At 45.6% G+C, this 20,685-nt stretch overlaps 1 protein-coding gene across 1 annotated transcript; it reads left to right on the top strand.

Moving 5' to 3' along the window:
- The first annotated feature begins 3,647 nt into the window (after nucleotides 1-3,647).
- H6PD (hexose-6-phosphate dehydrogenase/glucose 1-dehydrogenase) lies at nucleotides 3,648-20,473 on the top strand. Its single transcript, XM_089534233.1, has 7 exons — nucleotides 3,648-3,716; nucleotides 8,263-8,349; nucleotides 9,272-9,572; nucleotides 9,712-10,057; nucleotides 12,765-12,882; nucleotides 15,454-15,723; nucleotides 16,252-20,473. Exons 3-7 carry the CDS (start codon nucleotides 9,289-9,291, stop codon nucleotides 17,610-17,612), a joined length of 2,379 nt encoding a protein of 792 aa, XP_089390359.1. The 5' UTR covers nucleotides 3,648-3,716; nucleotides 8,263-8,349; nucleotides 9,272-9,288; the 3' UTR covers nucleotides 17,613-20,473.
- The last annotated feature ends 212 nt before the right edge of the window (nucleotides 20,474-20,685 follow it).

Genomic DNA, 20,685 nt, shown 5'->3' with positions numbered 1-20,685 from the left:
ACAGATCAGAGAGAGAGAGAGTGCACAGCTTCAAGAAATGAAGATGCTCTTTTAGGAAAGGTAGGGATGCTAGGGACAAGGATGCCTAGGACTAAAAGTTGGAGAAGGAGTATTTTATATACATGATAGATAGATGGATGGATGGACGGAAAGACAGACAGACAGACAGACAGAGATAGATGATAGACACATAGATAGGTAGGTGGATGGATGGATGTAATGGATGGATGGATGGATGGATGGATGGATGGATGGATGGTTAAGATATAGATAGACAGATAGATAGACAGAGAGAGAGAGATGATAGACAGATAGATGGTAGATATGATGGATGGAGGGATGGGTAAGATATAGATAGACAGATAAAAGATAGATAGACAGACAGATAGACAGACAGGTAGGTAGATATGATGCATGAACTGATGGTTAAGATATAGATAGACAGACAGATAGACAGACAGAGATAGATAGATGATAGACAGACAGGTAGGTAGGGAGATATGATGGATGATTGATAAATAAGAGATAGAGATAGATAGATAGATAGATAGATAGATAGATAGATAGATAGATAGATAGATAGATAGACAGACAGACAGACAGACAGACATATAGGATATATAAGTTTGAGACTTTTCAAGCTCATCATTGGAAGAAGCTTCAGAGGTGATTGTAGACATTTAAAAGAAAAATTCAAATGTATTGCCACTGCATCCAAGTCAGGTTAGTGGCAACAGACTCACTACACAAACACACACAGACACACACGCACACATAGAAGTTACCTGCTTTTGGCTCTGCCAGTGGTGGGATCTTGTGATGCGTCGCTCTCTCATGCTCTCCCCGGAATGATGCTTGTTCAAAAGTTGCCCAGGCTTTGGTCAGGAGGCTGGACCTGGAGTGAGTTCCTTTCGCCGATAGGAGATCGGAGGAGATTTGAAGAGCTGTTTAAAGGAGAAAGAGAAAAGAGGGGGGGGGGGGAGAGAAGTGGGTGGAGAGAAGGGCATTTAATATATTTAATCTCTTACTTTGCAAGAAAGCATCTTCCCATGGAAGGGACAGGGCAGACAGGCAGCCTGGATTTTGGCAAAGGGAGAAGGCCAGATCATGCCTCCTTTGGGCCCTAAGTCACCTGCCAGAGTCTGGAAAGCTTGGTTAGGATGGATAGGAAGGGCACCATTTAGATTGTCTATTCTTTGTTTTAAGCCAAAGTAAAGTCCAACAGCTTCCAAAGAAGTCTGCTCCAATGTCAAACAGTACGGTCAGGATGTTATGGTCAGACTCTCTTTCCTTGTCATTTGAACCCATTGCTTTGGGTCAAGTTAATACCAGTCTGAATGCATATCAGGATCACATCACCTATCAGCCTTGCAATACGGAAACAGGATTTGGGAATCTCCTATGGGTTTTACATGGATACGTTTCACCAGTTCAGTGACATGAAAGTGACCAGCCTCCTATAAAGTACTCTTTCAGGAGCTCATTGGTGTAAAAAGACTTTGTAAAAAGGGGCTTCTTTGTCGGAGGCTTTGTTAACTGAGATATGTGTATGCTTGGATGTGAGCCAGTGCAGTGTTGTGGCTTAAATGTTGGACTAGGACTCTGAGACATGGGTTCGAATCCCTGCTCGGCCATGAAAACCCATTGGGAGACATTGGGTGAGTAACGCTCTCTCAGCCTCAGAGGAAGGCCAAGGCAAACCCTCTCTGAACAAATCCTGCCAAGCCAGAAACGACTTCAAGACACGTCTATGTGCGTCTTGGTGGCCCGCTTTTGAACGTGTGAGCTGCTCCCATTGGAAACAGTTGTGCATATGGTGACAAAACAACGTAAGACCACTGGCGGGTGTTTGTGTGTGTCTTTTGTGTGCGTCTGTGTGCACACACCTTCAAGTTGCCAATCGCGGATGACATTCCCATTAATTCCGTAGGGTTTTCAAAGTGTGCTTTTTGAGATACACACACACACACACACACACACTGTATATTTAAAATCATTTTCACACCAAGGATGTTTGAATCTGTGGATTAAAAGAAAACCATGGCCTTCCCAGACTAACTGTTCTGCACTTACAAAGCCCTGTGAAGAATACTTTTTGTGTATTTGTGCAAAGGGCGACATTTTATTGCCGCCCCACATAAATTATTCCTTATGGCTCTGTCTGCTTTTACCTGGTTGTCTCCTGGACGTCGCAGCGCAATGCAGAAGCAACCCGAACATGTACCAAGCACAAGGGCTTCACGTTTTAATTCTTTGCAGCGTGCATTTTTGATTTGCAGCTCCAGCGGAGAGTGACGCTGATATAATATAAGGCCTACTTGTGGGGAGGAAGGATAACTAAACCAATGGGGCAGGAGAGGTTTGGAGATGCCTTGACAATGCTCTCTGGGAAGTGAGCTTGTTCGGAGATTTATTTTGGTACCTCTGCAGTTTCCTCCACCTTTCGGTGCTGCTGCAGTTCTCCCATCCCATCTGACGATGCGCGCCTTCGGACATGCTGCGTGAGCATTGCAGCGCACTGCAGCAGCAGCAGTAGCAGCAGCAATAGCCTGGCCGATGGAGAGAAAATAGGCTTCAGGCCCATTGGTCACTGCTTTCTCTCTTGCAGGTGGAATGTCCTTGTCTCTTTCCAAAGTACCTTTTGCAAACCTGAAAAAGAGGAAACAAAAAGAGAGGGGATGCATCATGCAAAAGGTGGAAGGCCATCTCAGGCTGCAAAAAGCTTCAAGGCTTTTAAATACGGACACAGAACCCCAAGGAAACAGAGGCTAATAAGGCTGCTTCCGCACTGCAGAAATAATCCACTCTGACACCACTTTAACTGCTATGGTTCAATGCTGTGGAAATCTGGCAAAGGGTAGTTTGGCGAGACGTCTTTAGCCTTCTCCGTCAGGGAGCTTTGGTGCTATGATGAACAGATCCCACATTTCCATAGCACTGACCCATGGAGGTTAAAGTGGTGTCAAACCAGATTATTTCTACAGTGTGGACGCTTATTTGTTCCTCCCACTGCAAAACATTGTTAGGTTTGCACTGTATATATACAGTTGCATTCTATAAGTATAGCCATTATAAATAATAATAATTATAATAATTATTATTATTTATACCCCGCTCTTCAGCCAAAAGGCTATCTTTAGTAGTTCCTTTTCTTTTTGCAATTCATGTACACTTATTTATTTCTCCATTGCAAAACACTGCAATATACAGTTGTTTCTATAAATACAGCCATTATAAATACTCTTTTCTTTAGTGGTTTCTATTTCATGTTATTAATGTATGCTTATTTATTTCTCGCATTGCAAACATTTACACTGTATATACAGTTATATTCTATAAGTGCATCCTCTTTTCTTGAGTGGTTCCTTTTTCCCCTGTTATTAATGCATGCTTATTTGTTTCTCCCATTGCAAAATACTATGATGTTTACACTGTATATATATATATTTGTATGCTACAAGTCCAGCCATTATAAATAAAGTATCTAGATAATAACAGTGTTCTTTCTCTTTTCCTCCCTCCCGCTCCGCCTCCTCTGCGCTCCTGGAACGTGAACCGTAATATTTTTGCCCCTCCCGAGCTGCCAGTCATGGGGAGGAGGCGGGGCTTGGCGTGGGTTCTGCCCTGCCGACCTCCGACGCAGAAAGAGAGAGACCAGTGTCCGGTTGACGTCGCCGCCCCCCCGGAAATTCTCCTGGGCCTCCAGAGGGAGGGAGGTGAGTGCAATGCAAAGGGGGGACCTGGCTGCAACAAAAAAGGGGGGCAAGGGCAAAGCAGAGTTTGGGGACCACCCTTTTTGCAAAGCAAAGGCCCACCCACTCTGGAGCATTGTAGTGCTATAGTCTCAAACTGTCCCTGCTACAGGTCCCATTTGGGATTTGGGGGCCACTTAGCAAAATAAATGTCAACCCTAATAAGATGCCAAATCATGTTGCCTTGGCATTTTCCCTATGGGCATGTAATCCCCATTATTCCCTATGGGCCAGTATTCCCCAATGATTCCCTATTCCCCAATGATTCCTTATGGGCCAGTATTCCCCAATGATTCCCTATGGGCAAGTGTTCCCCAATGATTCCCTATGGGCAAGTGTTCCCCAATGATTCCCTATGGACAAGTGTTCCCCAATGATTCCCTATGGGCAAGTGTTCCCCAATGATTCCCTATGGGCAAGTGTTCCCCAATGATTCCCTATGGACAAGTGTTCCCCAATGATTCCCTATGGGCAAGTGTTCCCCAATGATTCCCTATGGACAAGTGTTCCCCAATGATTCCCTATGGGCATGTATTCCCCAATGATTCCCTATGGACAAGTGTTCCCCAATGTTTCTCTATGGGCAAGTATTCGCCAATGATTCCCTATGGGCAAGTATTCCCCATGATTCCCTATGGGCAAGTATTCCCCAATGATTCTCTATGGACATGTGTTCCCCAATGATTCCCTGTGGGCAAGTGTTCCCCAATGATTCTCTATGGACATGTGTTCCCCAATGATTCCCTGTGGGCAAGTGTTCCCCAATGATTCTCTATGGACATGTGTTCCCCAATGATTCCCTGTGAGCAAGTGTTCCCCAATGGTTCTCTATGGCCAGGTATTCCCCAATGATTCCCTGTGGACAAGTGTTCCCCAATGTTTCTCTATGGGCAAGTATTCGCCAATGATTCCCTATGGGCAAGTATTCCCTAATGATTTTCTATGGACATGTGTTCCCCAATGATTCCCTGTGGGCAAATGTTCCCCAGTGATTCTCTATAGCCAGGTATTCCCCAATGATTCCCTATGGGCAAGTATTCCCCAATGATTCCCTATTGGCATGTATTCTTCAATGATTCCCTATGGGCAAGTATTCCCCAATGATTCCCTATGGGCAAGTGTTCCCCAATGATTCCCTATGGACAAGTATTCCCCAATGATTCCCTATGGGCAAGTGTTCCCCAATGATTCCCTATGGACAAGTGTTCCCCAATGATTCCCTATGGGCATGTATTCCCCAATGATTCCCTATGGACAAGTGTTCCCCAATGTTTCTCTATGGGCAAGTATTCGCCAATGATTCCCTATGGGCAAGTATTCCCCATGATTCCCTATGGGCAAGTATTCCCCAATGATTCTCTATGGACATGTGTTCCCCAATGATTCCCTGTGGGCAAGTGTTCCCCAATGATTCTCTATGGACATGTGTTCCCCAATGATTCCCTGTGAGCAAGTGTTCCCCAATGGTTCTCTATGGCCAGGTATTCCCCAATGATACCCTGTGGACAAGTGTTCCCCAATGTTTCTCTATGGGCAAGTATTCGCCAATGATTCCCTATGGGCAAGTATTCCCTAATGATTTTCTATGGACATGTGTTCCCCAATGATTCCCTGTGGGCAAATGTTCCCCAGTGATTCTCTATAGCCAGGTATTCCCCAATGATTCCCTATGGGCAAGTATTCCCCAATGATTCCCTATTGGCATGTATTCTTCAATGATTCTCTATGGGCAAGTATTCCCCAATGATTCCCTATTGGCATGTATTCTTCAATGATTCCCTATGGGCAAGTGTTCCCCAATGATTCTCTATGGCCAGGTATTCCCCAATGATTCCCTATTTGTTGAGGGCCTCCCCTCCAAGTGCTATCCAGGGCTGACCCAGCTTAGCATCCAGGATCTGGTGCCTTTGGGTTATTTAAGCTGTAAACCTTGCGATGCCAGAGGATGCAGTCATGGCAGGTGAAGTGCGATTGTGATGCTGTGGTTGTGTAGTGTGACGGGACTCCGACTCACCTTGTGACTGCGATGGGTACGTTTTTTGCAAGCCTTGCAGATCGGCCAGACTGAGAGATGCTGACAGCCTGGTTTCCCTTTTCGCCATTAGCCGAAATTGCCGCTGATCTTGCCAGGGCACTTAAAAGAACCTACGGAGAACAAGTCTTACTGGATCAGATCAGAGGCCTCTCTGGGCCAACACTCTGTTTATATTTCAGTTGTGGTTAATTTATATCTCTCCCACTTTCCCAATACAGGAGCCAGAGTGGCTCACAATGTAGAAGAATACAAAAAGGGTGCTAAGGAAAAAGTCATCATAATTATACAGATTAAGAAATACAGTATGTCTAGATTAAGAAGAAGGCTGAATGCATTGCAGAAACGATCCGGTTTGACATCACTTTAATGGCTGGGTCTCAACACTATGGCATTCTGGGAATTGTAGTTGGCTGTGGCACTAGAGCAGCGAGCATATTTTAATTCTAGGCATGTCTGCACAGGAGTAAGCCCTCTTATATAGCACATCTTCTGTCTAAAAAGATGTAAATGTTCTCTTGTCTCTGATCGGTGAGGTGATCAGATTCTTTTATCTCTGATTAATTAGGTGATCAGATTCTCTTAACTCTGATCAGTGAAGCGAACAGATTCTAATATCTCTGATCAATGAAGAGCACAGATTCTCTTATCTATGATCACAAAAGTGATCAAATTGTCTTATCTGTAATCAGTAAAGTTATTGGATTCTTTTATCTCTGATCGGTGTGGTGATCTCTTATTGGTTAGGTAATCAGATTCTTTTATCTCTAATTGGTGAGGTGATCAGATTCTCTTATCTCTGATCACTTATCAGATTCTCATATCTCTGATTGGAGACGTGCTCACATTCCCTTGTCTCTGATCAACTATCAGACTCTCTTCTCTGTGATTGGTAAGGTGATCAGATTCTTTTATTTCTGATCAGTGAGGTGATCAATGATTGGAGATAAGAGCAGAAGAAGAATGAGAGGAGGAGCTTTCTGTTCTGTTTCTGAGCACTGCGTCTTCTGCTCTTATGCTTGATCATTGATCACCTCGCTGATCAGAGATAACAAGATGGTTGTTATCAATAGTTGCCACCAATGGCCTCTTTTACTGGGGAATTCTTGCATCCTGCTTGGCTGCCGGTTGATTTCTGCTTCAACTGTTTCCTTGTTTGCTTTAGTCTGTCTGATGTGTGAGTAGTTCGGCAACCAGCCTCCCCATCGCTCTGCCCGCCCCCAATATGGCTTCATTTATGGGAATGCCTGCTATTTACCGCCATAGAAGGGGAGAAAGCTAGATAAATATTGTGCAACTGGAGAGCATTGTGCAACTGGTTTTTCTACTGAATTACAATTACGCTGAACTAAAACTGCTCTAGGAAGCTGTGCGGATCCTGCTCTGGTTCAGTTGACATTTCAGATGTTTTTTATATATACTGATGCTGCATCTGCACTGTAGTATTAATCCAGTTTGACACCACTTTAATTGCCATGGCTCAGTGCTATGAAATTCTGGGGTTTGTAGTTTGCGGAGGTATTTAGCTTTCTCCACCGGAGAGCTTTGGTGCAGCAACAAACTACAAATGCCCAGATTCCATAGGATGAAGTTATGGAAGTTAGCCTTAGAAGAGCTTTGGTGCAGCAACAAACTACAAATCCCTGGATTTCAAAGGACAAAGCCGTGGCAGTTAAAGAGGCATCAAACCACACTAATATTATTATTATTATTAATATTAGTAATCTGTAAACTATTGTGACTGAAAAGCAGGGTATAAATACTCTAAATAAACATTTAGCCTTCTCTTTCAGAGAGCTCTGGTGCCCCAACAAACTACAAATCCCAGGATTCCATAGGATGGAGCCAAGGCAGTTAAAAGGGTGTCAAACTGCATTAATTCGGCAGTGTGACAGCAACCGGACATACATATATACACACACACTGTCCCCCGTCCTCTAAATATCTGCTTTCCTGGCAAGTTGATCCATCAAAGTCAGAGCGTAGAAAGGTTATCTTTCCTGCACTGCAACTCCCAGAATCCCCCCAGGCCAGTATGTGCATTCTTTGCATTGTGGTCCAAAAGGATTAATTTCTCAATGTTCTGATGAGATGTTGGTGACTTCCACGCATGAACTTTGTGTGCCCAGATATTTTGTGGTTGCAGTTCGAGTAAGGTTTTCAATGCCTTTGTGGCATAGTGGTTTAAGCATTGTGACTCTGCAAACCAGGGTTCGAATGCTGGCACGGCCATGTAAACGCACTGGCTGAGCTTGCGCGAGTCGCACTCTCTCAGCCTCAGAGGATGGCCTTGGCCAAGCCCTTCTAAAGAAATGTGCCAAGGAAACCCAATGATTGGATTGCCAAATATCTTTTTCCCACTGGGAGAGGAACGCTCCAGCTCTTACCAGGAAATGTTGAAAACGGCTTATCTCTCTGGGTAGCGTTTCTGTTTGCTTAGCCGCTCAACCCATGTGTGCATGTGTGCATATCTTGCAGTTTCTTTTCTCTTCGGAACAAGGAGTGGCGGCCCGACAAGAAAGGATTATTCCCTGCACTAGGTCTCCCCTCCATCCTTTCAAAGAGGTGAGTCTTGTCTTGCATGATTCACAAAGACTAATAATAATCAATTGGGTTTTTTTCCAACTGGCAGCAGCTTGTAAAGCCTTTGGCTGTTTGCTCCTCTCCGTTCCCTTTGAAAGATGCGGGTGAGAGCAGAGCGGCTGAGGGATCTTGTGTTCCTCCGTCTCCTCGCCTAGTTGTGCCACGTAGGGACGGGTGCGAATTTCCTTTGGCCCCTTGGATGGCTCAAAGTGCTCCAAAAGCAGTGTATTTTGTCATAAATTGGACGGCAAGAACATGAGATTTAGACCTTTTGAAGTTGGGACACTTGTATATCTGTTGCCTCTCCATATCTGCAGATTTTTTATCCACGGATTCAAGCATCCACAGCTGGGAATATATATATATATATATACACATATATACACACACAGACACATATATATGCATACACACAGTGGGTTCTTGTAATCTGCTGGGGTTTTGTTCCTGGATCCTCCGTGGATAACAAAATCCATGGATGGTCAAGTCCCATTCAATCAAATGGCATACCAAAACGGCGTCTCCTATATAAAATGGAAAAATCAAAGTTCACTATTTGGAATTCATGCCTTTTCTGAATATTTTCAAGCCCTGGATACTTGAATCCATGGATAAAAAACTCCAGTGGATATCAAGGGCCCAATGTAAAAAGAAACAGTATGGTTAAGCAAGAAGTTACTTTACTAATGTGGGATTAAGAATTCAGGCAATAAACTACAAAGTCTTTCCTCCACTACCAAAAAATAAAGCCAATTGGGATTGAGAATTATGGCAATAAATTATAAAGTCTCTCCTCTCCCATCTTGGAAAATAAAGTCGATTGGGATCGATAGTTCATACTGGTGTGCATAAATCTCCTTTCATTGTTTTTTACGTTTCCTCTTCTCCCTCGGCTTCCTTTCAGCGTTCTCCGTTTCCAAGATGCTCCCAAGAGCGACCGTCGGAGTGCTTTTCTTCCTGGGAATCGTTCCCTCCATGGCCCAGGAATCTCGCGGCCACATCTCCGTGGTCCTGCTGGGTGCCACGGGAGACCTAGCCAAGAAATATTTGTGGCAAGGCCTCTTCCAGCTTTACCTGGACGAGGTCAGCAACGGGCACACCTTCACCTTCCATGGTGGGGCCCAAGCCGAACTCGAACGAGGCCGGAAGCTGATGTATGACCATTTGAAGGACCTGGCATGCCCCTCGGACGTCCTTCCCAACAGGTAGCGGTCTCCTTCTTTGGAGGTTTTGGAACAGAGGCTGAATGGACATCTCTTGGGGTGCTTTGATTGTGTATTCCCGCATGGCAGAAGGGGATTGGATTGAATGACTTTTCAGGGTCTCTTCCAACTATGATTCTAGGTGTGCCGTGATGAAGGACCAGTTCCTCCGCCTGACGGACTACCGCCAGCTCAAAACGGAAGAGGACTATGCCACCCTTAACCAGGAGATTCAAACACTGCTTGTTCAGGAGGGCTTAGAAGAAGTTGGCCGGATTTTCTACTTCTCGGTGCCACCGTTTGCCTACGCGGAGATTGCCCGCCACATCAACAGCAGCTGCAGACCACCATCCAGGGCTTGGCTGCGCGTGGTCCTAGAGAAGCCTTTCGGCCACGATCTCCATTCTGCCCAGCAGTTGGCCGATGAGCTGAAGACCTTCTTCCAGGAGGAGGAGATGTACAGGGTCGACCACTACCTTGGCAAGCAGGTGAGTGCCTTGGTCAGAATTTGAACTCAGAACAGTGGCCCTGGGTACCTTCTGGAATTTGGCTCCAGGACCCCTTGTGGGTACCAAAACCTGTGGACACTCAAGCCCCAATAAACACGGTAGCATAGTAAAATGGTGTCTCTAATATATATTTTCAAGCCGTGGATACTTGAATCTGTGGATAAAAACATCCGTGGATATGGAGGGCTGACCGTACCCATTTGGTATCATCTGAAAATTGCAGCCAAGCCTGGCCGGGGGATGCAAACAAGGTCAGTGGCTTTGGTGACATGGTTGGCATTAAATGTTGGCACCCCTGGGCACTTGGTGAAGACCTTGTCTCACAAGGGGGGGGACCCGATACAGACAAAGAGAGATATATTTATTATTCAGTTAACATCGACAAACAGGAACTTTGGCTGCATCCACACTGCAGAATTAATGCCCTTTGACGTTGCTTTAGTATGGCTCAGTGCTATGGAATACTGGGATTTGTAGTTTGATGAGACATCCAGCCTTCTCTGTCAGAGAGCAACAACCTACAAATCCCCTGATTCCATAGGACAGAGCCATAGAAGTTCAAGCAGTGTTAAACCTCATTAATTCTGTAGTGTGGCAGCAGGCTTTACCTCCTTTCAGGGGGTTGGCAATTTTAGTTTTGTCGCTCAAACGTCCTTACATATCAGGACCGTTCCAAGCACAGGGTGTACTTAGAAACTACCTCCGTGTGTTCGGTGCAGCTTTTCCAAGGAAATCTGCCTGGGATAGGTTTGCAGGCATCTTTTATTATACCTGGGGAGGGCTCAACAATCAGGGCTGCATCCACACTGCAGAAATAACCCAGTTTGCCACCACTTTAACTGCCATGGCTCCATGCGCTGGAATCCTGGAAACTATAGTTCTGTGAGATACTTAGTCTTCCCTGTCAGAGAGCACTGGTGCCCCAACAGTGCTCCTAATTCCTTAGCATTGAGCCATGGCAGTTTAAAGTGGGGTCAAAGTGGATTATTTCTGCAGTGCAGGTGCAGTTTATCACTCTTTTAATGTTTCTTAGCGTGTGACACTTTGGACTGATCATTCCCAAGGGGGCTCAGTCACATAGGAGTCTTGTTGCAAAATTATTTTGGGGGGCAATAATCCCCATAAGCCCGTTTTATTGGGGTCCCTATTCCAGGTTCCCTGACTTTGGGGGTCTGTTACTTTTTCCAAGGAAGGGCCTGCATCTTTTACAGAGGGAATAAAATAAGACCTTATTCTCCTGTCGCTGAAAGGACGGTTATTTTATTGGATCCCCCGCATCCCCTAGCCTTCTGATGTGCTGACCCATTGCTTGTGTGTGCAAGGGACAAGGAGCGAAGGAAACACACACACACACCTGGACACACAACAGCAATGTTTTATCCCCCTGATCTTCCTTGCCAAGGTCAGAAGCTCCGGTTTCGCTGAGCAAGCAGCAATTCCTTTTCCCCTCCTTGCCGTCCGCTCTCGCCAACCGGGTGTCTGCCAAGTGCTAAACGGGGTTTTTTAATTTGATAAAAATGTTGGGGGGATAAACACACACACACAACCCTTGTACGTTTTGGCTCTCCTCGCCGTTCCCTTCCTTTTATTATTTTTTGGGTTGTGGATGCAAAGCCGGCAGTTTTGCAAGAGGAACCTGTCAGCAAAGGTGACACAAGCGAGGAGAGGAGTGCAGGGTTGGTGCAAGATGGTGCAACACTTTTGGTGCATGTTGGCACCAACAATTTTGGTGCAAGATACTACAAACAGCCTTGAATCCTGTTGTGGGAGAAAGGCGGGATATACAGTTGGCCCTCCTTATCCACTGATTTTTCATCCATGGATTCAAGCATTTGCGATTCTCTATGTTTCTGTGTGTGTTTGAACGGCAAGTTGTGAGCATGTTTAATACAGAACACTTAAGGATTATGGGGCCATTCCTAGGTCTTAGGATTTGGCTCTGAAACCTCAGGGCCAGGGGTGATCCTGAACCCGCAACCCTGATGGGTGGGGAAGGTAAAGTATATTTTGCACAAGCATATTACGTCCTCCATTGGCATTTGAATTTCTTTGAATTGTTGCGTCTTAAAGATCCTCAGTAAAAGCCATTTCCCAAGTATTTATGGCGATTCTAATCTTTACAAGTGTTCCTATAAAACTAATTTCAATAAGAGCTTTGGATAGATTGCCCGGTACACTTATTGAAATGTGATTTTTTTTGTCTCTTCTTTTTTGTTTCCTTCCCTTGAACTGCTTTGTCTTATTGGGGGAAAGAAAACCCTTTTTGAAATATTTATATAAGGAATAAAAACAAAAATGAACATGCTGATCTTTGTTTTAAAATGTTGTTTCGTGGAAGAGCAATAAAGTGGTCTTTCATTGGGTTTTTATTATATTTTTACTGCCGGGGGACTTGCTGAGAATCCTAAATTTTCCGCACCGGAGCGCTCTGGCAGAGAAGGCTAAATATTTCACTGATCCCAGAATTCCATAGCACTGAACCGTGGCAGTTAAAGCGGTATTAAATTGCATTACGTCACCAGTGTAGATGCAGCCTTAGTTATCGCCTCTTGCTTGTGGCGTCTTGTGCAAATGGGTTTTGTGCAACCTCGGTGGTTGTGGTTGCTATAAATGTGAGAAGTGTACGTTTTGATTTGTTTTCCCTTTCTTCTCTTTTCTTCCCCGTCTTCCTTCCAACCAAAAAAAGGCTGTGGCCCACATCTTACCCTTCCGGGACCAGAACCGAAAACATTTGGACCCGATCTGGAACAGACACCACGTGGAAAGAGTGGAAATCGTCTTGAAGGAAACGGTGGACGTGAAAAGTACGTGGGGTCTGGGTTTGAATGCTGGTGGTGGAGGAATTGGTTAGGAAACCAGGGTGAGAAGCAGACCCTAATAGATGTGGAATGACTGAGCCTACAAGGCAGAGTTTGGGAACATGTAGATATGTAGAAACGTAGAGTTGGAAGGGGACCCTCAAAGGCAACCTAGTCCAAACCCATACTGCCCTCCAAGGCAGATGTAGCTTTAGAAAACATTATTCTGGGAGAGCTTTATTCAGTTCAATTCAGACTTGGATTACGGCTCTGAGGATCTGGGTTCAATTCCCCGCTCGGCCATGAAACCCACTGTGTGACCTTGGGCAAGTCACACTCTCTCAGCCTCAGACGACGGCAATGGCAAACCTAATCTGAACAAATTCAAATTGGTATAAATATACAAATTAATATAAATATATCACAGATACCCACGCAGGCAATTATCCTCGAAATCTAATCTATGCTTTCGCCACAAATCTGGCAGTATTAAACATAACATTTGCTGCGTTAGATAACAAGTGATTTTTCTCCAGATCATTTTAGTTAGCTATAAGTTCTAAATTTCTCTTCCGAAACGTATCTTTTGGAGAGTGTGTGTGTGTGTGTATATATATATATATATATATATATATATATCTCCTACAATGCAGCATATAGTGCATCGTGTCTTCAGTGACCCACAAATGCAAACACATATGCAAACACAAATTTAAATAACCATATTGTAGTGCTGCTAGCAAACACATAAATCAAAAGTGCAACATGCCACAAGAAAACTGTATATCCCGAACTGTTATATGGATGGAGGAAAGCAAATCTGGGGCCTCACCGTGCTGCAAACTCAAGGACACGACTTCATGCTTCATGCGACTGCAGTCCTTGCTGCATTTCTTCTGCAGCTCTGGTTGCACCTGCCGCCTGCATCAGTCCAGGGCATGACAACTGGGTACTCTTGCTGCGGCTTCTGGGATGCATCCCTCTACAAACAATGCCAGTTAGCTATTGCTTTATTAAAAAGTGACTAATAATAATAATATAATAATAATAATAAATTACGACCCTGATTTTTCTTGGCCAGACAGTTTCGTTTCTCCTTTCCTGGGGGAGAAAAGGTGACAGCTTGGATCAGAAAAACCAAAGATCGTGTGCCCTGCTTCTGTTCTTCTCTCCTTGCCAACTCCCGACAACTGCCATTTATTGACTCTTCCCACTCGCCCCCAAATCGCTGGCCTCTGTGCCAAAGAGTGTGCGGCATTGATTATATTAATGCTCCGGCCATGAATTCGCCAGACTTTCCTCCTTGCAAAGTTTTTTTTTGCAAGGCAGGAAGAGAGTGCCTCTGCAGAGAGCTCTTGGAAGGGAAATTTGCGGGGAGGAATTGCCTCTTTTCTTTTCCCTCTGTACATACCTTCCAAAATTTTGTGCCCCCCAGGAAGCTTATCAACTAAGATTTATAATATGGCATGAGGTGTGTGCATGCATGCATGCATACATACATGCATACATACATATAGTGTTATATATGACATTAGGAGTTTTGGATAGCAAGAGTTCACCTTTCCTATTAGGATGAAGGGTACTGCAGCAAGCGACTGGTCGTAAGACCTTTCTCTCTCTGGAAACTGATACTGAATTTCTTAATTTTTAAAACCTTCTTTTCATGAATTTATTTTCCACTCTTCCACTGAAGGGTTTGTACTTTTTCAGAGGTGTTTTGGGGAGCCCTGAATGTACCCCGGTGCTCAGAGAAAAAGGACATTGTTTGCAATGGAGAGGCTGCAATGGCAGTTTTTGTCTCCAATTGAAAAGTTGTGTCCATGGCTAGGGGCACATCTTTAATGTTTTGTTGTTCTTATTGTGATATTTATTTTGTTGTAAACTGCTTTCCAAGGAGGTTCAGCCTTGCAAGGAAGTGGATAAAACACAAGAAATGCAACCATAATATATCCCTCTCTTTCCTCCCTTCGAACTATCCCATTAAAGTCAACTTTTTGCCTCTTAAAACAGAGGTGGGCAACTATGGTGCATCTATTTTCTGCTGATTCTTCCCTTGGGGCTGAGAGAGTGTGACTTGAACATCAGTCACCCAGTGGGTTTCATGGCCAAGCTGGGAATCGAACCCTGCTCTCCAGCATCATAAACCAAGACACAAACCACTAAGCGACACTGGCTCCAGAGACCCAAAAAACCAATCCTTAACATTGGAAGAGGTCAGAAGTCACCAGAAATATAACGTTAAATAGTGCAGGAGGAGTGGGAAACTGCTATCTAATAAATTAGCATATAACTAAATATTTAAAAGACTCCTTTCTGTGTCTGGGGTGGGGACTCCAGTAGGTTTCCATGACTGAAAAAGGGATTCGAACCTATTCTTCCAGAGCCCTGATCCAACACACAAACCACTGCATCACATTGGCTCACCACACACCATTGCTCATAAATACAGTGCATTCTGCCATGGGCATAATGGGATCCATATCTCCCTGAACCCTTTGCCATCTCCCTGGTTTATCTCAGTAACTGGGTTTCTCACTTCCATTTTCTTCTCTTCCGTTCCCCGCAATCTGTACGCAGATCGCACCGGCTTCTACGAAGAATATGGGGCGATCCGTGATGTCCTCCAGAACCATCTCACCGAGGTCCTGATGTTTCTCACCATGGAGCTGCCGGCCAATGTGAGCAACTCGGAGGATGTCCTACAGAGCAAGCTTCAAACTTTTGCCTCCCTCCAGGACCTGGAGAAAAACAGTGCCGTACTTGGCCAGTACGAAGCGTACAACAGCCATGTAAGGGAGGAACTCCAAAAGGGGCAAGACTATTTTAGCAGGACCCCCACCTTTGCAGGTAAGATACCTTCCAACTTTCCCAGTTTGGAGGGGCACAACCAATTAATCCTCTGCCATCCCATTTTTCCACCTGCTTTGAAAATGTCCTGGTTTCTCTCTCCTCCTGCTGCTTTCTCTGCTTTATCCTCAGCTTGCTTCAATGGCTACCAACTGAGGGCTCATCTACACTACAGAAACAACAATAATAATAATAATAATAATAATAATATGTAGGATGAAACCATGGCAGTTAAAGCGATGTCAAACTTCATTATTTCTTCAGTGCAGACTAAACCCAAGTGTGCCTTTTAAAACCCTTTTTGGACCAAAGGGCACATGCTATGAAATCCTAGGATATGTAGTTTGTTGTGGTACCAGAGCTCTTGGACAGAGAAAGCCATGGTGGTGTCAAACTGCATTATTTACGCAGTGCAGATGCATCCATAGTTAGGCAAATGCGTAAGTGGGATTGAATGCAATAGGAAATGGAAAATGCCTTGTGGTTGAATTAGGTTGCTACACCGACTACGTCCCTTGTTGTTTTCAGGTGTGTTGGTCCACCTGGACAGCCTCCGCTGGGAAGGCGTTCCCTTCATCCTCACCTCTGGTAAAGTCCTGGACGAACGGGTCGGCTACGTCCGGGTCATGTTCAAGAACCAGGCCTATTGCACCCAACGCGAAGCCACCTGGGACCCCGAAGGCAGCCAGTGCAAACCCAAGCAGCTTATTTTCTACATTGGGCACGGGGAGTTGAATTCTCCGGCCGTCCTCGTGAGCCGCAACCTTTTCAAACCCACAATGCCAGGAAGCAGCTGGAAGGAACTTCTCGACCGCCCGCAGGAACGTCTGTTCGGACAGCGTCTCTCGGATTACCACGTCTATGTCCCCGTGGCAGAAAGAGATGCCTATGCCATCCTGATCTCTCGTATTTACCACGGGAAGAAGGAATCCTTTATCACCACTGAAAACCTCCTGGCCTCATGGCAATTTTGGACTCCTTTACTGACCACCTGGGCGAATGAGGTCCCTCGGGTGTACCCTGGTGGCCAGGAAAACGGGCACCTCTTAGATTTCGAGATCGCTGGAGGAGAAGTCTCCTTTGTGGTCAAGGAGACCCTCGAGGTGATGGACGCCAGGGACAGGCAAACGCCGGACAAATACAAGACCATCCAGTCCAGGTTTCGGCAGAGCCATCTGATCACCGCCTGGTCAGAGGAACTGGTCACCCGGCTGGCATCAGACATCGAGACAGTGGCAATGAGCGCCATCAGGCGATCCGGGGAGTTTCACATGGCCCTCTCCGGGGGATCAAGTCCCTTGGCTCTTTTCAAACAACTGGCGTTACATCACTACGGCTTCCCCTGGCGCCACACTCACCTCTGGCTGGTGGACGAGCGTTGCGTGCCTCTCTCTGACCCAGAGTCCAATTTCGGCAACTTGTACGAACACCTGATCCGCCATGTCCGGGTGCCATATTTCAATGTCCACCCCATGCCGGTGCACCTCAACCGGAGGCTCTGCGTGGAGGAGGACAAAGGCCCAGAGTTGTACGCCAATGAGATCGGAGCCCTGGTAGCCAATGCCAGCTTCGACTTGGTGCTTCTGGGGGTGGGTACGGATGGGCACACGGCCTCCCTTTTCCCGCATTCGCCAGTCGGCCTGGAGGGGAACCAGGAGGTGGTCTTTACAGAGAGCCCCATAAAGCCACACCAGCGCATGACCTTCGCCTTGCCGCTCATCAACAAAGCCAAGCGGGTATGGGTTTTGGCAATGGGCAAGGGCAAACATGACATTGTGACGGTGGTCAGCAGGGCCGGGAACGAGCCCAAGAAGTGGCCAATTTCTGGGGTTAACCCCACCTCTGGCCAGATTGCATGGTATGTGGACTATGAGGCTTTGCTTGGATGATCCTTCATCTGGATGGCTTCCTATCCATCCACCTTTGGAGCCAAAATCTCTGTCATTAGCCATAGATGCCTCTTTCTGAATATATTTTTCCATCCTGACAGTCTTAAGTTTTCCTGCAGGGGTGAGAATCAGGCATCCCTTCGAACATTGGCTGAACTGCAGCTCTCAGCATTCCTCATCACTGGCAAGGCTGGTTAGGGATGATGGGAGCTGCAGGTGACAAGATCTGAAAGGCACCCTGATTCCCACCTCCGATCTACCAGCTGTTACTGACACAAAAGGCCATGGTTCTTGTTTTCAAACCCCATAGAGGTACATGTAGTTGTAACATCCTTCCAGAAATCACCAAACACGGCCTGGAAGTTGTGGCCCCTTGTCATATGTTCCTAACAGATACACTGCCTTTGCACATGGAGGTTGCATGTAGCAATCCATGCTTGACCTCTCCTTCCCCGCTAATCCAACGGGGAGCAATTTGTGGCCGTTCAGCTGTGGTTGGAGTGGCCATTCCCATCATCCTTCACTGTTGGCTGTACAACTTACTGAGCTGATGGGACTTGCAATCCAGAAACTTGCCACATGTTGCCCACCCAGAGTCTAACCTTATTTTTTAAGGGCTATCTAAGCTGGTGGTCATTGCAACATCCAAGGGCAGTGAGTTCCACTAGTTAATGATAAAGGCCTAGGAATAGATGAGAACTATTTTCCTGTACCTCCTTTTGCCATGTTCAGGGCACTTCACCACTATGTGCCTCAGTTTCCCCTCAATTCACAGGACAGGAACAGACTTATAAAATAACCTACCTCATAGGAAAGCCTTACATCTGGAGCCAGGAACCTTTGACCCTCCAGGCTTGTTTGAGTGTGACTCCCATCATCCCTTACCACTTGGTTCGGCAGGGAAATCCCTCTGGGAACCCAAAGGTTCACACAAAGGTCCATCATCCTCTTTGGACCCTTTGCCTTTTTAAAAACAATACATCATTGGAACAAAGTTTGGCAAGTCTGTCATTTTATCCCATGCTGACTACTGTATTCCCAGTTTTTCTACATTGGTGATGTGTGAGCGTATATGTGTGTTGTGTGTGTTAGGGACAGGCCTTCCAGATGTTCTTAGCCTCCAAGTCCCATCAGCCCCAGCCAGTATAGCCAGTGGTAAGGGGTCAATGGGAGCTGCACTTGAAAATCACTCAGAGGACCACACGTCACCCAACCATGTTGTGTGCGAATGTGTTACAGACGCATACAGACAGTTACTAGCATCTTACCAGCATCTTTCTGCTGTCTGTATGTGTCATGTGCATTCAAGTCATTTCTGACTTATGGCAACCCTTGGTTTTCTTGGCAAGGTTTGTTCAGAGGAGGCTTGCCATTGCCTTCCCTTGAGGCTGAGAGTGTGTGACTTGCCCAAGGTCACCCAATGGGTTTCATGGCTGAGCAGGAATCAAACCTTGGTCTCCAGAGCCATAGTCCAGTGCTCAAACCGCTATGCCACTCTGGCTTCTCACTTTCTGCTGGTAGTCCTTATTTCAACATAAATGATGCAGATTGAACCGATATACCCATTGATGCCCTTATTTTGTGCATGCAATTTTTGCCGAGCGGCAAGCGACCTCAGGCAGGCTTCTTAGATCTTGCTTCACATCATCCACTCTTTCAAGGAGTATTAAGGTCCTATCATCCTTGCAAATCTTTTTGGTTCTACTTGGAAGGAAGTTTCATGGACCTTATCCCCCCAAAAGCAGGATTTGAACCGGGATTGGACACCAAGGAGCTACGCCTATAGACTTTCTGTTCCTTTGGGTGGCCCAGATTGTATGACAGCATGAAGAAGTCCTTGGTGCATTTCAAAAGTTGAATGGAGAAACCAGCATGGCATAGCGTGACCGTGACCCTATGACTCTGGTGACCATGGTTCAAATCCCGGTTCAGCCATGAAAACCCACTCAGCCACGAAAATCCACACTCTCAGCCTCTGAGGATAGTTTGAGTGTCAGTTTGAGTCTCTAGGATTCGATTCCCTACTCAGCCATTAAACCCACACTGGATGACTTTAGACAAGTCACATTCTCTCAGCCTCAAGGGAAGGCAGTGGCAAACCATGCTCTTGCCAAGAAAACCCTGTGATAGAGTTGCCATAGGGTCACCATAAGTGATAAAAGACTCGAAGACACAGCAACAACAACAAAGGGAGAGAAGAATTGCAATGATAGATTGTGCCACAAGAGGGTGCCATTGTACAGAGTTTAGCCATCTTTGGTACCCAACATTTTTAGTGCAATGTAAACTCAAATGATGCTTCATCATGGCACCCACCAACTCTGGTTATTTGGAGAATGACCAAGGCTTCCTCCATGGGGTTAGTAAGAGAGGGACAGAGTATCCATGCTTCTCAGTCAATATTGTGTATTGGTTGCATGCCTTCAATTTGTTTCTGACTTACGATGACCCTATCCTGGGGTTTTCTTGGCAGGATTTGTTCAGAAGAGGGGTTGCGATTACTTGGAGGCAACCTCCCCTCAAAGTGGACACTTTGGGGTTCCTCTTTTATATAGAAATGATTACCAGGGTCCAAAGGATGTGCCTTAAATCAATACTAACCCAATTTGCATCGATAAGGCTGCGTCCGCACTGCAGAAATAATCAACGTTGAATCCACTTTAGCTGCCTTGGCTCCATGGCAATTGAATCTGGATAAGGAAAATGCTGTTCCTAGGGTGGACTCAGGTGGATCGGCAATGCGCGTTTTGATAATGTCTTGTTTTTATTTGTAGCGAACACACTGGAAATGAATGTTTTGCATTGGTTTTTTTATAAGTGTACATTTAACGCAAACGAATAAAAGATTTTTCACACTTGAATTTTAAGTAAAGCGTGCAAAGAGGTCTGTGTGTTTTGGGACACTTTTTTGCCAGGAGGAATCTGTCTCTGTCTCAAGTGGGGAAGGGGGAAAGGCAATGCAAGGGATCTCTCTTAAGGAGAGGGCAATCTGTCTTAAGGGGAATGCCAGCCCAGTCCTCCTGACGCAAAGGGCAAAATCGTGCCGTTCGTGGCACTGCCAGTGTCTCCGGCG

Source organism: Sceloporus occidentalis, unplaced genomic scaffold (assembly GCF_023333645.1).
Source record: "Sceloporus occidentalis isolate IW3139 unplaced genomic scaffold, rSceOcc1.0.p SCAF_8, whole genome shotgun sequence".
In the NCBI taxonomy this organism is placed as follows: domain Eukaryota; kingdom Metazoa; phylum Chordata; class Lepidosauria; order Squamata; family Phrynosomatidae; genus Sceloporus; species Sceloporus occidentalis.
Note: the sequence above shows the minus strand (reverse complement) of the source record. Positions and strands in the feature narration are given on the sequence as shown.